General features: G+C 42.0%; 2 protein-coding genes across 4 annotated transcripts in view; both read left to right on the forward strand.

Moving 5' to 3' along the window:
• LOC124645668 (myosin-IIIb-like) overlaps positions 1-6,003 on the forward strand; it is a 34,800-nt gene extending 28,797 nt beyond the window's left edge. For both annotated transcript variants that reach the window (XM_047185521.1, XM_047185528.1), the window contains exons 15-21: positions 103-268; positions 532-745; positions 1,045-1,185; positions 1,560-1,708; positions 2,018-2,193; positions 3,837-3,941; positions 4,462-6,003. In XM_047185521.1, coding sequence (XP_047041477.1) covers positions 103-268; positions 532-745; positions 1,045-1,185; positions 1,560-1,708; positions 2,018-2,193; positions 3,837-3,941; positions 4,462-4,816 — 1,306 coding nt within the window. In that variant the 3' untranslated portion in view covers positions 4,817-6,003. The remainder of the gene's footprint in view (positions 1-102; positions 269-531; positions 746-1,044; positions 1,186-1,559; positions 1,709-2,017; positions 2,194-3,836; positions 3,942-4,461) is intronic.
• Positions 6,004-6,293: 290 nt separating this feature from the next.
• The window catches only part of LOC124645685 (alpha-catulin), a 70,447-nt gene continuing 61,214 nt past the window's right edge, over positions 6,294-15,526 (forward strand). For both annotated transcript variants that reach the window (XM_047185544.1, XM_047185537.1), the window contains exons 1-2: positions 6,294-6,423; positions 15,084-15,261. In XM_047185544.1, the coding sequence (XP_047041500.1) occupies positions 6,337-6,423; positions 15,084-15,261 (265 nt within the window). In that variant the 5' untranslated portion in view covers positions 6,294-6,336. The remainder of the gene's footprint in view (positions 6,424-15,083; positions 15,262-15,526) is intronic.

Here is a 15,526-nt window from a genome sequence, read left to right on the forward strand (position 1 = left end):
TCCTTTATCTGCAGATTTTCTGGCTAGGTTAGTATGTCACATGCACGAAACTTGCACGTTGTCAGCGGAATGAATGTTTCTAATTTTCAGTGTTTCTTTTAGGTACGGTTTCCTGGCATTCAGTTATGACGAGGAAGTGAAGCCCAACCGTGACACTAGCAGGCTCTTGTTATTAAGGCTGAAGATGGACGGCTGGGCCCTCGGCAAATCCAAGGTGTTCCTTAAATACTACCACGTCGAAGTTCTGGCGAGAATTTATGAAGAACAGGTAAGACCAAGTACTTATCAATGTTCAGAATTAAACTTTCATAAAAATAGTCCTATGTCCTATTTATTTATCGGCAAAACGTGAAAAGTTTCATACAGAAAATAAAAATCAGATGTTGCTGGGCTACGGATATAAGACTTATAATTTTTTCCGTCTTCAATCGTGTTTTAATATTTTATTTATCTTATACGATATTTATGTGTGAAGTATAAAGCTGTCTTTAAATATAGTTTCCTTTCTAATATAATTTCTATTATTTCCAGATAAGAAAAGTAGTGTTAGTCCAAGCCTGCGTCCGCGGCTGGCTAGCGAGACGACACTACCAGCGGCTGAAGGCGCAGATGGCCATCTCAGTGCTAACGCTACAGAAGCACGTGCGCGGCTGGCTGACTCGCAAGCGTTTGCAGGAGAGACAGAGACAGCTGGCCAGGGAGTTCCAGCTCGAGCAGGACAGCAAGAGGAAACAACATAAGTCCGGTCAGTGGAACATATCTATCTATCTATATGCATAAAAGAAAGTCGTGTTAGTTACACATTTCATAACTCAAGAATGGCTGAACCGTTAAAAATATTTAAAAATTAGCTTAGAGCCGGAAGAAAGACGTAGAATAGTTTTGTCACCATGCTGCTACTGGAAGCAGTCATACCGAGACGCGGATGAAACCGTAGTAAGCTTGTATGAAATTAAGAAATCTACAAAAATAATCAAAAGTTTGCAAAGTGTGATCTACAAAAAAATTGAACTACCTATATGAAAATAAATTGTTCTCCCACAGGTGTCCCAAACAAGAATAAAGCTTTGATGAAGGCAAAGGTTTTGAGACGAATGACGTCAGATGACAGCGACACCAATGAAACTATGTCGGGAAATAAGGAGAACATTGATACTAACAAAGCAGCTGTTGTTATACAAAGTCGTAAGTATTTGCATTAAATGATTAAATTAATATGTCATTATTAATGGTTAGTTTGCATTGATATCAGCAGTACCAGGACCTTTTGTTTTTGATGGGAAACCATCAAATGACAAATGATGTCAGACTCTTACTGACTCAAACCCACCATGTTCTTTCTTAAGCCCTTTGTGTGTACAAGAGCCACGGTAACTCTTTAGGACAATCCCGCAGCCCCGGCAGGCACAGGCTTTGACATGCCCCTCTGGATTTCTTGGTTGTTGCCATGACTTTATTTCGTTGAAATCTTTGATTTTTGTACCTGAAGTTTGGTCTTTTTGGGTATATGGGTTATGGTGTTGAATTAAATGATTTTTATTTTAATATTTTTCTTGCAGACTTCCGCGGCTACACGGCGCGTCGCAAGTGGGCAGCAGGCCGGGCACCGCCGCCGCCGACGCACGCGGCGCCGGCCGCTCCGCAGCGCCTCATGCAGCACTACTCCGTGCAGGAGCGAGCTGACCAGCTGCATGCCTTTGCGGACCAGGTAAAGGGGTCATTAGCTATGTGGCTTGTCGTCTCGATAAAGACTGTCTTATAGTGCTGGTACCTATTCCAAATATCGAATGAATGCTGACACTGCATCAGTGTCTAAGTGTCTCCATACAAATTTATATGTATAAATTTCGAATTAAACTTTTTCGAAATTCGGCTGCAGAAAACTGTTACCTAAGACAACTCAAGAAATACAATCAATATAGGTACCTACTACAGACAAAACCTTAACAAAAAAATTTGGAGCAAATATATTTCCTAAACTAATTTATAACTTAAAAAATAATCTTCCTCTATTCAGGTCCACGATAAGAACCAAGAAGTACACAAGAACCTCCGGCGCAACAAGCCCGGGGTGCGGCTGGCGGAGGTGCAGCGCGCGGACGAGTACCGGCAGCCGCCCGGCTTCACGCTCGTGCCCGCCATCCTGCGCGGACAGCCCACGCAGCTCGAGCGCGACGCCAGCAGGCTGTCCAGGTAACCATGTGCTCAGTATACCAGTAGGTCTATCCAGTGGTGTCGGATTACCGTCCCTTCGGGCTGTGTGAATGAAGGAATAGTGAGTGCACCTGAGTCTGCGTAAATGCTTGTGCACTATAATATGTCCTGCGCAGCTGACTCATCTCCTTGGGTATATGAGAACATCCGCCGTGGTCGAAATCAGCTTTGGACGTTTTATTATTATACCAGTAGGTACACGAAATAAGAGATCCACATCATGCCAATACAGGCTGAATCAACTAAATCGCCTTAATGCACTGAACTGACTGCATGACCATGTGATGGTAGAATATAGAGAACTTTTATAAATGTACATGTTTGTAAATGTTCATGTTTTGACTTTGAATCTATAATTAAAATATGACTTTCGGAGATAGTGACCAAGTAATAGCCGCATAGGTTGATTGATCATTAAGTTAAGTAACACTTGACGCAATCACTTCTTGGATATACTTGGACTCCTGTTTTTAAAGGCACGTTAAACGTTTAGAAAACACCGTATCTAGAAAAAATAAGGTTAAAATTTCTTGACAAAGTATATAATTTATAATAAATTAGCATGGAAAATAGATTTATACCTTTTGGTATATCTCTTGCTGAACATACGCATGTCTTCTACCAGGATTCTTTCATCAGGCCGTTGTAAAACCGGGAATCTCTATTACATGTCGACATTTAGTGGCTTAGGATTTGTAAACCATCGAATACCCTACGATATGACAGCTGTAGGTCGTCGTCTTAAAACCGTCTCGATTATTTACGATAGAAGTTCATAAAAAATTTCCTTTCATCTGTTGATGACAACGCGATTGCGTCACACCGCAAGTTTTATAGTCTATCAGCCAGTCGTAATATCTACACAATATCAGCACATCAATCAGAATTTTCAGTTTCGATAGCAGTAAAAACGTAATAAAACGAAACTCGATTTGCGGAACGCAAATGTTTACTTTTAATTAATTGCCCCTTCATGAGTGTGTTATTTGAGTTTGATTTCTTAATCAAATATTAAATCAATCACAGATTTTACCAATTCTCTCGATTTTTATTAATATCACTCATGGAATCGTTATTTGCAACTGTTCATGCTTACTCTAATGGAACGGATGCAGTCCGTCGCCTGAGTTCCTGGAGAGTCCCGCTAGGCCATGGGACGAACCGTTGATTTGTAAGAAAGATATTGAGATCAAAAACCCAAGGTTTGTCGACAAGCAGTGTGATGCTAACTAGATTCATCAAACATCACAGTACTTTTCCATCTTAGCAAAATCATGTACATAAAAATCTACTTTCAGTAATATAGTCACTATATATTCACGTCATGCCACGATTTTATTTAATGTCACCATAAAAATGTTATCAAATCATAGTATTTTCAGATAAGAGGAACTTTTATGGCTGTTGTGTATAAAACATAAAAATAAAATTGTTCGCAATGTGTACTATCTCCGCAAAAACTATAGCTACATACTTTCAAAGTAAGAGAACAACTGTGATTTCATAAAAGTTCTGCTACTAAAAACACTCATCACCAAAAGTCATTATTAGAGTGATTCAGTAGAAATACTACCTACTTGTCGTTTAAAGTCAAAGTACTGAAGTGCTTACAACCTTCGCAGATACCAGCACACAAGCAACGGTCACATGTACCAGGACGACAGACATCTGCAGGCAAACAACTGGCAGAACCTGCCGTGCAGCCGGCAGTGCGGCGGACTAGTCAGGTACGATCCCCACGACAGGGACTACAGGGAACACAGGGATAACAAGGACCCCAGGGATTACAGGGAGCCCAGGGACCACAGAGACCATATGGAATACAGGGATCATAGGGACCCCATAGATAACAGAGAACATATGGCTTACGGGGACCAGAGAAATCACGGGGAACATAGAAATTACAGGGAATTAGAATCGGCTAGCTTCTGGCCCTAAACGAAACTAATCGCTCTCATTCTGTCACATGCGGCATTCATTGTGGACAGCAGAAACGATGGGTATGGATGTTCGTTATTGGTAAACCGCTAGAGTTAGATTGTTGACTGTATTGATGTATATGTTATATAATAATGTTCCCTTTTAAACCATATGTACATTTTTTTTACATTATTTTGCCAATATACTGCCGTAAAAAAGCTTGATAGAGTAAATCGTGAATTATAATCTGTCCTCGCCATTCTCAAATGACGAGACCGATACTTTACGCAAAATAGGAATCATACTGATAGATGTTTTTTTCAACAGCAATAAAATCAACGAGCTAGTAAGAAAATCTCAAAAATCGGAGCCTCCTCCGCGCCTCGCATACAACCCCACCTACGACCCCGAGTCTGATTTGCGCAAGATACTGCGGAACTCGCCCGAAATACTTGCGACCCCAGTCTTCAGCTCAGACGACGACTACACGGAGGGTCCCTTTAGGTTCAAACAGTTATTGAGACCCACGCTAGGTCCCACTGAGAGCCTTCGCAAGCGGAAGGTCCGAAATTCGTCGGGACAAAGCCCCTGGATGTCGGACAGTTCACAAGACAGTACCAGCTCCAAGCAAGCCTTGTGCAAACGTCGTCCGCAGATCAGTATGGGCGTCTACTACAATTGATAAGCTAACTAGCGGGAACTTGGAAAGTTAGGAGCAAGCGAGTTCCACCTCTACCTCCTAGAGATAAGGTGTTCTCAATTTCCCAGTAGTTTGACTGCTACAGTCAGGAAAGTTTCGCAAAGCTTGTTGAAAACATATTGTATTAGATAGTTGGGCATCACAGTTGATGTCCAGAGTTTCTCTAACACTAAGATATTAGACAATGAAAGCGTGAATAACGTTCCTGCACGATTTCAAGCTTTCCTCGACACGTTCCTCAGACTTCCTCCTTAGTTGTAAAGATCGAATATTAAAACTCGAGGTAACTACACAGTTGCCGGCTATTTTGAACAATACTGATTGTGCTTGCCTCACAGCCATAATTTAGTAGGTAATATTTAAGAGCACGTAAAATTAATGTAACTCATAAACTTAAATGATTGGAATTTTGTAACCGTTGCCGTCCTAAATATTATTTTGCTATTTATACTGTTCATATTTCATGTTGCAGTGTATTGCATGTAGAATTTACATAATTTCAAACCGTGTAAAATAATTCGTATGAACTTCAATTGTGTTCCTGTTGAAATATTAAACTTGCAATGTGTTGTTTGTTATAAATTATTTATTATTTAGTAACATCTTGTATATTAAATTACACCTACTTGGCGTATTTTGTCTCATCTTCTTAAAAATCAGAAGCCAGATTGAAATAAAAGAAATTATTTACTATGTGTTGTAATAAACTAAAACTAAGCATTGTACTATAATGTAAGAAATCTTCTTTTAAATTATCTATTCTTCAATCTTCACGCAATTACCAAAGCCTTAAAGATATTTTTAGTCCATAAGTTATAATTTTGCTATATCTTTAGTAAATATTTAATTTCAGTAAAAATGAAAGTTCGAATAATCTGAATTGTCTTCTAATATTTATCAGTATTAATACATATATCTTATTATCTACTATTAATATCGAAAGTAGGATCTCACCGGAAAAGTGATTTTGTTTCAAAATGACTTATTATTGCCATCACAGTTACAGAGAGTAAAACTATTGATTGTTATCATAAGTACCTACGTATGTAAAAATTATAGATAAATCATTGACAACCTTTGTGATAATGTGCCAATGATTAATAATAAGTTAATTAATGTTCTGTTCGGGTGGTCAACGATATGAAAATAAAGTTTGTGCATCAATAAAAGGCTTTTAATTTAGATCTGCATTGCTACATGCTTGTTTCCCTTAACTTAGTCCGCAGTAAAGCAAATAAATAAAAAATATAGATGAATCGTGCACGTGGATGTATTATAATTGGAGCTCGAAATCAAAACAAAGTAAAACACGTAAAGCCGTAGTTTTTAAAGCCCGCAAGAGTATGTGTTAAAACCAAACACGCAATCGCATGTTTACGACGGGCGGGCGAAGCTCGTGGGCGGCTGGCGGGGGGAGGGGGGCACGTGACGGCGCTCGCTCCGCCAATGGCGGCGCCGGCCGGGCATGCGCGCGCACACGCGCAGTCGCGCCCGCGCCAGCCATGGCGGCCACCGGCCTGCCCGACGTCGATCTCTCACAGATAAAAACGCGCTCCATCGAGAGAACCCTGCTCCCCCTCATCAAGCAGGTATGCACCAGCGCCTCGGGCTCGGCCTCACCCACAGCCGGCACCACTCGCGCCGGCCGCGTGCCTTACGCGCCGACCGAACGGATTGCGTCGTCGGCGGCCCTGTGACGTCGCGCACGACGAGAACACCGACGATAATTCCCGCTTTTACGTACGCGACTAAAATCGTACTTTTATTTTCGTAGTAGCTGTAATTTCTATTGCGTCGCCGGTTTGACGTCCGCGATTAGAACTTCCCGCCCACGACAACAATCTGTTGCTCCTCGGCCCGCGCAGCCGCGACGAGGCATCGAGTGCGGCGGCTGTTTCAAATGAAGCTAGTTTATTATCAACAAGACTTTTACCATGTATATGTATGTTTGACCCGTCCAGGATCGCTTTTAAGCATAACCTGCATGCTGTTTGTCAAGCTTATTGACGAAAGATGAAGTAAAGTATAAGTTAGTAGCGCCAAAAGTTTGGGGTGTCATAGTAAGCACGAGGGGCGGGCGGCCACGTGGACTCGTAGCGGGCGGCGCGTCGTGGGGCGGGCGGGTAGGTGCGATCGATGTGCGCCGGGTCCGTCAGTGCCGCGGCGATCGCGGGCGGAGCGGCGCGGTGCCGCAGCGACACGCCAGCGCCACGCAGCACGTGCGCGCCCGCGGACTGCGCGCCGCCGAGCGCGCCCACCGCCCGCGCGCCACGCGCTCCAAGACATGGACGCTCTCTCCGATGACGATGAATTCGCGCGCCGGGAGCCTCAGGTACGTGGTGCTCGCTGAGCTCGACCCTCAGTGCTGTACCGGCTCCCGCACGACCAGCTCGTCTGCTGGCCATGCAGCGTGTAGCGCAACAAGTAGTGTTGGCGCGGGGTGGCAAAGAAGCTCGCGTGCAAGAACGACCTTGATCGGAGCTCGCGCCGCGCGGTCTCGCCCCGCGTCCCGGCCGACGACACTCAAACCATCTTCCAAAATAATGTTTAATTGAATTTCTTGCATTCTTACGTCATGGACTCAAAGTTTGTTGTGGTTTATGTTTTTCTTATAAATATCTCGATTTATTTTTGAGATGAATGAGGCAAGTTCAAAATAATACTTAATTTTAATTGTTGCATTAAAAAAAGCAAATGAACCAAACAGGCCCTGGCATCATGGTAATCAAGTATTTATAAAGTTATATACAAAGTTCGGCATTTAACTTTTAATTGAATTCCGTTCGTCTCTTATTTTTTTATTGCAGTGGTAATTAACCGTAGGAACTATATTCAGGTTACTTCTTTCCTTTATTTATATAAATTAAAGTTGTGAGCACGACATCCACCGTAGTTTTGTGAATAAATACTCGCTATTTACTATTTAGCGGGTGCGTAAAACAATTATTTCATAAAAAAGACGAAGTTTACGATCTCAGTCTGGAATAATTAAAGATCATAAACGCTATCAAGGTGTAACATTGATTTGGCTAAGCAAAGTTTTCAGTGGCTTACGTAACGTGCGAGTGACTGGAGTTGACATTGTACTTGTTTGACTTATCTCGTACTCGGAGCAGTCGACTAGCTAAACAAAGACGACGCGCCGCAACTCAATGTCACTGCAGATCCTTTGTGCAACACGAGCCTGTGGACATCTTGAATTTTTAATTTAATCTATATCAAATTAAGCCCATAAATAATTCAACAGTTATTAATTGAAACCAGGGAACAATCCTTTCAAGAAAAAATATTGCGTAAACATAATAAATTTTAGAGCTTTAACCTTCGATACCAGACACAGCCAAAGGCCTAAACTTTTAATTCAATGCAAATTAGTTGCCAAGCATGTTTATGGTTTACAAATTGCCCTCAATATCAGATGTTCTGAAATAACCACCATGCGAAACAATTATTGATTATTTAATAAATCGTTGAGTTAGTTCGATGAATTGCATGTTTTACCGTAGTACAGTTCGATAAGCAAAAACAATTCTACAAGTGAATGCTGAGGCGCAGATCCCTTGACAGATTGATTGAATCTTTTGCGTCATTATTCCAAACTCCAACGATGTATTATAGCACCTCGCTGAATTTAAAGGAAATATTCCGTACCCTCGAACCCGGTCGTCTTTCACCGGATTTAGAAAATCCCGCAGGTGTTCTGATTGCGTTCCCATTGTTCCTACTAGTCTTCTCATCGAATCTTCTTTTCCCATTAAATAGAAATGTTTAATCACTATATAGGTCATTAACTGGCGGAATTGCCATTTTCGCAATGGTTTTTCGTATCAAAGCTATATAAGCCTTTGTTCTTAAATTACAGATAGCCGTTGGTTGATTACCGTTATTTACTTGACATTATTATTTCTTCATACCACACAAAGAAACTTAGATTACGAGAAGTTACTCACTTTATTTATTATTCAGTATCGGACACCTGCAATTTCTCACACAAACAACGTTTAAGTGCAAAGTTGCCGAGTTATAAACATTTTATGTGAAACAATTTGAATGAACGCCTGATTAATATTTTTTTTGTATGAAAATATCATATCATTTCTATAAGTAGCTAGTACTTTCAATATATTTTTTCTTATTTTATATAAAAGTTACCTTACATTTTTTGCAGACCGACCCTATACATTTAAGTAGCAAAATGGTTTGCTCTCCAGTCTCCATGAAACAATGTTATGTTATATTTGTACCCCGAGAGCTTTCCACCGCAGTGTGGCTGCGGCGACGCGTAGCAAATCAAGAAGTTACGTACTTTCTTACTCCAATGTATCTGACTTTCAGAACTTTTTGACCTTCGTTATGATCTTATTTAGAGGATCGGAAACCCTTATCATTAATTATATCCATACACAAAAGCATATTTTTACACAAGTGAAAACTTAGTCAAAAGAAGTAAAGGCGTATATCTCAATAATATTATATCTTGAAGTAATTTATATCTTAAAACTTATAGGAGTAGATAAATATGTCGTAAAATAATGAAAAGGTATAAATAAGTATTCTAAATAAGCAGTAAAGTATCCCGCCTATATTTAGTGTCCCCGCTCTCTCGAGCTTCGCAGACTGCCAATTTATGTTAGGGTAAACGCGGGTGAAGTCGTCATGCCCCAATAGTCGTCAATTAATCTAAAAACTTTTATTTATTTTTTCTATTGAACTTAAAATGGGCCAGTTTATATGTCAACATATTGTTGATAACATATTGCACAATTGAAATGACAATATGGGGTTTTAACAGTCATGGTATCGGAGATATGTTAGTCGAAACGTGTGTGCCCTAACAAAATCGTTTTTTCGTGAAGTTCAGCTGTCAAAAGTGAAGCTCAGCACGTGGTTTTGTGTTTTGATTTACATGACTCCAGTGGTGTCTGTGGTATGTTTCTTTGTTTAATTGGATAGTTAAGTTTATTTGCTAACGATGTAATATGCAATTTGGAATACTTTTAACATAGAAGATATATTTTTTTCATGTGACATCTATTGGTACTTTAAAACTCCCATTTGACCCAAAACTCGTCAATTTTAGAATTATTATGACGACTACTGGGACATGCTCAATAGTTGCACCTAAATACGTCATAATGAGGATATTTTGTGTTTTACAGTACAAAATGCGAATAAATAGCTAATATCGGGACTTTTACAAAATTGTTAACTCTCTAGGACAAGCATATTTAAAGTTTAGACTACAATATTGTTGATAAAACTGTGTTTGACTTGACTGTTCTTACACTATGCTTTTTGTTCGAAATAACTGCATGTCGTCACGCGTATTGTACCGCGTCTCCCTAACGTGTCTTCGCCTGTATAAAAATTATGTCATTCTACTAGCTAACTGTTTTGATGCAAAAAATATTAAAATCAGTTTTAAAACTAAGATGACATAGCTTCCAGCGCTGTCACTTCTTTGCTTGTTGTATTCGATATTGATGGGTAAAGAGTAATCTTAAGTAAGATTTTTTTATTTAAAATTGGATGTACCTAGTGATTGCATCATCGTCATTTTAATAGCAGATCATGACTGTAAGAAACTACAAGCAAGAGGGCCTTTTAAAAGTCATAGAAGCTGTTTAGAATAGAATAATGAAATTCTAAACCGCCGTGGAACGCCGGCTTAGAATTGAGTTCCCCCAAATCATCCAGTGGGTGTCGTAAGAGGCGACTAAGGGACAAACCGGAGGTCGGGCAGCAGCGCCCTCCGTGTACCGCACACCCTCACTGCGATCGCCAACCCGCCTGCCAAGCGTGGCGATTAACGGCAAATTATGATTATGATAGGCACAGAAACTAGGCCCCCAGTCCCGGCAGCTTCGCTATTCCTGGCGCGGGTAGCGGTCAAGGTAACGGCGAAGCAGGGGGTGCTAAGAATCCCCGGAAGAGATCCGGCTACCCACCCCCACGATGACTGGCCCTGGTAACACACAACATACGCACATTGAGGACTGGTTAAAGGATCTGCGAGCTGGAAAAGGAGTTGAGCAAGTTACATTGGGACATTATAGGGTTATGCGAAGTCCGTAGAGAGGGAGAGGACACAGTAACCCTGCAGTCTGGTAACTTGCTCTACTACCGGGAGGGCGACCAATAGTCCCAAGGTGGTGTCGGGTTTCTCGTTCACAAGTCCCTCGTAAACAACATAACATCCATCGACAGTGTATCGAACTGGGTGGTATACCTAATACTGAGAATATCCGAAAGATATTCGCTGAAGGTCATTCAGGTGTACGCACCGACCTCATCACACTCCGATGATGAGGTGGAGACTATGTATGAGGACGTAAGTAGAGCCATACATAGTTCCAAAACCCACTTCACTGTTGTTATGGGGGACTTTAATGCTAAGTTGGGAAAGAAAAGCGGTGATGAGTTGAGAGAGGGGCAAATTGGGTATGAGCAACGGAACCCTAGGGGACAGAGGCTGGCCGACTTTCTGGAGAAAAAGGGACTCTTCATGATGAACTCTTTCTTCCAGAAGCCGCCTCACAGGAAATGGACCTGGTTATGTCCCGATGGTTTCATGAGAAACGAGATAGACTTCTTCATGACCGACAAGAAACGGATACAGCGACGTCTCTGTGATCAATAGGGTAAAAACCGGTAGCGATCACCGAATCGTAAGAGCCTCGCTGAATATTAATGTTAAACTTGAAAGGTCCAGTCTGATGAAGTCTACGCTCCGACCTACTCGGTCCCATATACAAAACCCAGAAAGCTTTCAACTCGAGCTCTCTAATAGCTTGGCTTGCCTTGAGAACCTAGCATCAGTGGACGAGATCAACGACGGGCTAGTGGAAACTGTCCGCATGGTAGGGTCTAAGTTTTTTAGACCCTGTCGTAAAGATAGACCTCAAAAACTGACCGATCAAACCTTAAACCTCATGACTGAAGGACGCTTGCTACAGTTGCAGTCTTCCAGCGACGCGAAGTCATATAAGCAGCTCAATAGACGAATATCTAAGTCCTTGCGACACAATCTGCGTCTCTTTAATACATCATCATCAGTCTATCGCAGTCCACTGCTGGACATAGGCCTTTCCAAGTGCACGCCACTGAGATCGATTTTCGGCTTCTCGCATCCAGCTCCTGCCAGCCGTCTTGCGCAAGTCATCACTCCACCGTGCCTGAGGACGTCCTACACTACGTTTGCCGAGGCGTGGTCTCCACTCTAGAACTCGTTTACCCCAACGGTTATCGGTTCTTCGGCTAATATTACTGGGGGAGCTCCAGAAGCTTTTTAATGCCGTCCTGTTTGAAGGGAGGACTCCAGAGGCATGGAGTAGGAGTGTTGTCGTCCTGTTCTTCAAAAAGGGAGACAAAACCCAGCTGAAGAACTATCGACCCATTTCCCTCCTAAGCCACGTCTATAAGCTGTTCTCAAGAGTGATCACGAACCGACTTGCGCGAAGACTCGACGAATTCCAACCACCGGAGCAGGCTGGGTTTCGGAGCGGATACGGCACCATAGACCACATCCACACAGTGCGGCAGATTATACAGAAGACCGAAGAGTATAATCAGCCCCTGTGTCTAGCATTTGTGGACTATGAGAAGGCCTTTGACTCGGTTGAAATCTGGTCTGTTCTGGAGTCCCTGCAGCGTTGTCAAGTAGATTGGCGATACATCCAAGTGATGAGATGTCTTTACGAAGCCGCTACAATGTCCGTCCAAGTACAGAATCAGCAAACAAGGCCCATACCGTTGCATCGAGGAGTGAGACAAGGGGATGTTATTTCCCCGAAACTGTTCACTAATGCAATGGAGGATATGTTCAAGACGCTGAACTGGAAAGAACGCGGCATCAATGGCGAACACATCTCTCACTTGCGATTTGCTGACGATATCGTCATCATGGTGGAAACGCTGCAGGACCTAAAACAGATGCTGAACGACCTGGCTGAATCTTCTCTACGCATCGGCCTACGGATGAACTTGGACAAAACCAAGGTCATGTTCAATGAACATGTTCTACCGGAACCGATTGCGATACACGGTGCCGTTCTCGAAGTTGTTCAGAAATATGTATACCTCGGGCAGACATTGCAGTTAGGTAGAAACAACTTTGAGGACGAGGTGAATAGGAGAATTCAGTTGGGTTGGGCTGCATTTGGGAAGCTACGTCGAGTCCTAACATCGTCGATCCCACAGTGCCTAAAGACAAAAGTCTTCAATCAGTGCGTCCTACCTGTCATGACTTACGGAGCCGAAACGTGGACACTGTCGGTACGGCTGGTTCACAAGTTTAAAGTCGCTCAGCGGGCTATGGAAAGGGCTATGCTCGGCATTTCTCTTTAATACAAATTGTGTTAAAGAGACCATACAGCGAAACCAAGGCTCGACGCCTTCAAGCTCCTGGAATGGGATGGACTTGGCATCAATATCAACGGCGAATGCATCATTCACCTTCGGTTTGCCGATGACATTGTAATCATGGCAAAGTCGATGGAGGAACTCAGTATGATGCTCGATGGCCTCGACCGAGTTTCACAACGGGTGAGCCTGAAAATGAACATGGACAAGACGAAAATTATGTCAAATGTCCATGTTGAGCCCACCCCGTTCTCTGTTGGAAGCTCGGTAATCGAAGTCCGACATACCTCACTGCCTCAAGACGAAAGTCTTCAATCAATGTGTGTTACCAGTGCTGACTTACGGCACCGAATCGTGGTCTCTCACTAACGGCCTCATCTCAAAGCTCAAAGTCGCTCAACGAGCTATGGAGAGGGCTATGCTCGGGGTTTCTCTACGTGATCGAATCCGAAATGAGGAGATCCGTAGACGAATTAAATTCACCGATATAGCCCACCGGATTAGCAAGTTGAAGTGGCAATGGGCAGGCCATATTTCTCGCAGAGCAGATGGCCGATGGGGTCGAAAAGTGCTGGAGTGGTGACCATGGACTAGTAAGCGCACGCAGTGTCCACCAACAAGGTGGACAGACGACCTTATAAAGGTCGCCGGAAGACGCTGGATGCAGGTCGCCTCCAACAGTTATCTGTGGAGATCCAAGGGGGAGGCCTATGTTCAGCAGTGAACATCCTATGGCTGATTAATGAATGTGGCGTTTATTTTTTGTGAAAACTGATTATTTTATTTTACAATTTAAATATTTTAATAGTAATAATTTTACTCGTGCCACATATGTACATGACTGCACGGTTATTATGATTAAGAAATATGACATATAGATAGGTACATATTTTATAGACTGATTTTGTGATTCCAAGCGTTTGATAGTTAGGAATATAAATTAAAATGCAATTATGTATCTGTTATATTGAATACCTGATCTTCTAACAGTATATGACCCGCTATTCTAAATAGGGATTTGATTTTCTATCTATCTACCTAATGTTTCAAAGGCACAAGTATGCTTAACAAATTCAACCACAAAAAAATGTACATAACTTGAACTTTATGTTCAAGAGCAGAGAGTTTACATTAGCATTAAAAGTTGACGAGTACTGGGAATATTTGACGAGTATCCGTACAAATCAGACGACTATTGGTACAAATCGCCCTTTTTTTACTTTTGCCTTAATAAGTATATAAACCCATCAAAATGATTAAAAAAACATTAGTTACTTAGAATAACGAATAAATACTCTATCATGTCATGCAAAAAATTTCATTTTCTATTGAATATTTAACACACAGTAGCGCTTCAAAGTCAGTGATTTCCGAAATCCGACGACTATTGGTACGTTTACCTTACCGATATCTAGGAACTTGGAAAATGAGGCACATAATTATCATTCTCGTAGACTAATATCGACATTCTGCCTTCACGACAAGCTAAATGTGACAACCGATAGGCAGCGAACCTGTTACGTTTTTCTTATTGCCAGAAATCTAATATTATTTTCTCGTAGGTACTTGTTTATTTTCTGCAAGGCATTTTCCCAATGCCAGGCTATCAAATGAACAATATACTGCCGATAACTCTATTGATTTTCCAATTTAAAGCGTAGTTTAATCAAGTAGCTAATCTTATAGCATCGACGTCGGACGTCGAGAATACAAATTGGATGAAACGAGAATACGGGGAAAATTTTCTTGAGAAAAAAGAGATTCAATCTCACTTGCGAGGAAATCTTAAAATTAGGTTGTCATATTTGGCCATATTACACGATGCAATAAATTGTGTTTTTTATTGTTCAACAAATAACATATGAATGATAATGCCCTATTGTCACAGATCAGCAGTCTGGTGGCGTCACGCGGCGAGGCGTCCGGCGGGGCTGCCGTGCAACGCGTCGGGGCGGCCGTGTGCTGCGCCGTCGAGCGGTTCGTGGCCGTCGGCGAGACCATCGCCGATGACAACCCCGACGTGCGGCACAGCATGGTGCTCGCCTGCAAGGAGGCGAGGGCCGCAGGTCAGTCACTGCGCCATAAGGACGCCACGAATTTTTACAGCTTATCATTAAGTTAAATAGATCAAAGACATTGGTGCAGAAGAAAATATGAGTGACTAGGGGTAAGTGTTACGGTACACTTTCTGTTAAATGTAATACGCATAGATATACCGCTAAGAGAACAAGCCTTTAAATATAGGTACTATATTTCAAAGTGGAAAAGGGAGAATTGCGTAATAAACCAAAATATGAACTGTATAATTTTAACAGAGGCAATATGACGAAG

This window comes from Helicoverpa zea, chromosome 1 (assembly GCF_022581195.2).
Source record: "Helicoverpa zea isolate HzStark_Cry1AcR chromosome 1, ilHelZeax1.1, whole genome shotgun sequence".
Taxonomy (NCBI): Eukaryota; Metazoa; Arthropoda; class Insecta; order Lepidoptera; family Noctuidae; genus Helicoverpa; species Helicoverpa zea.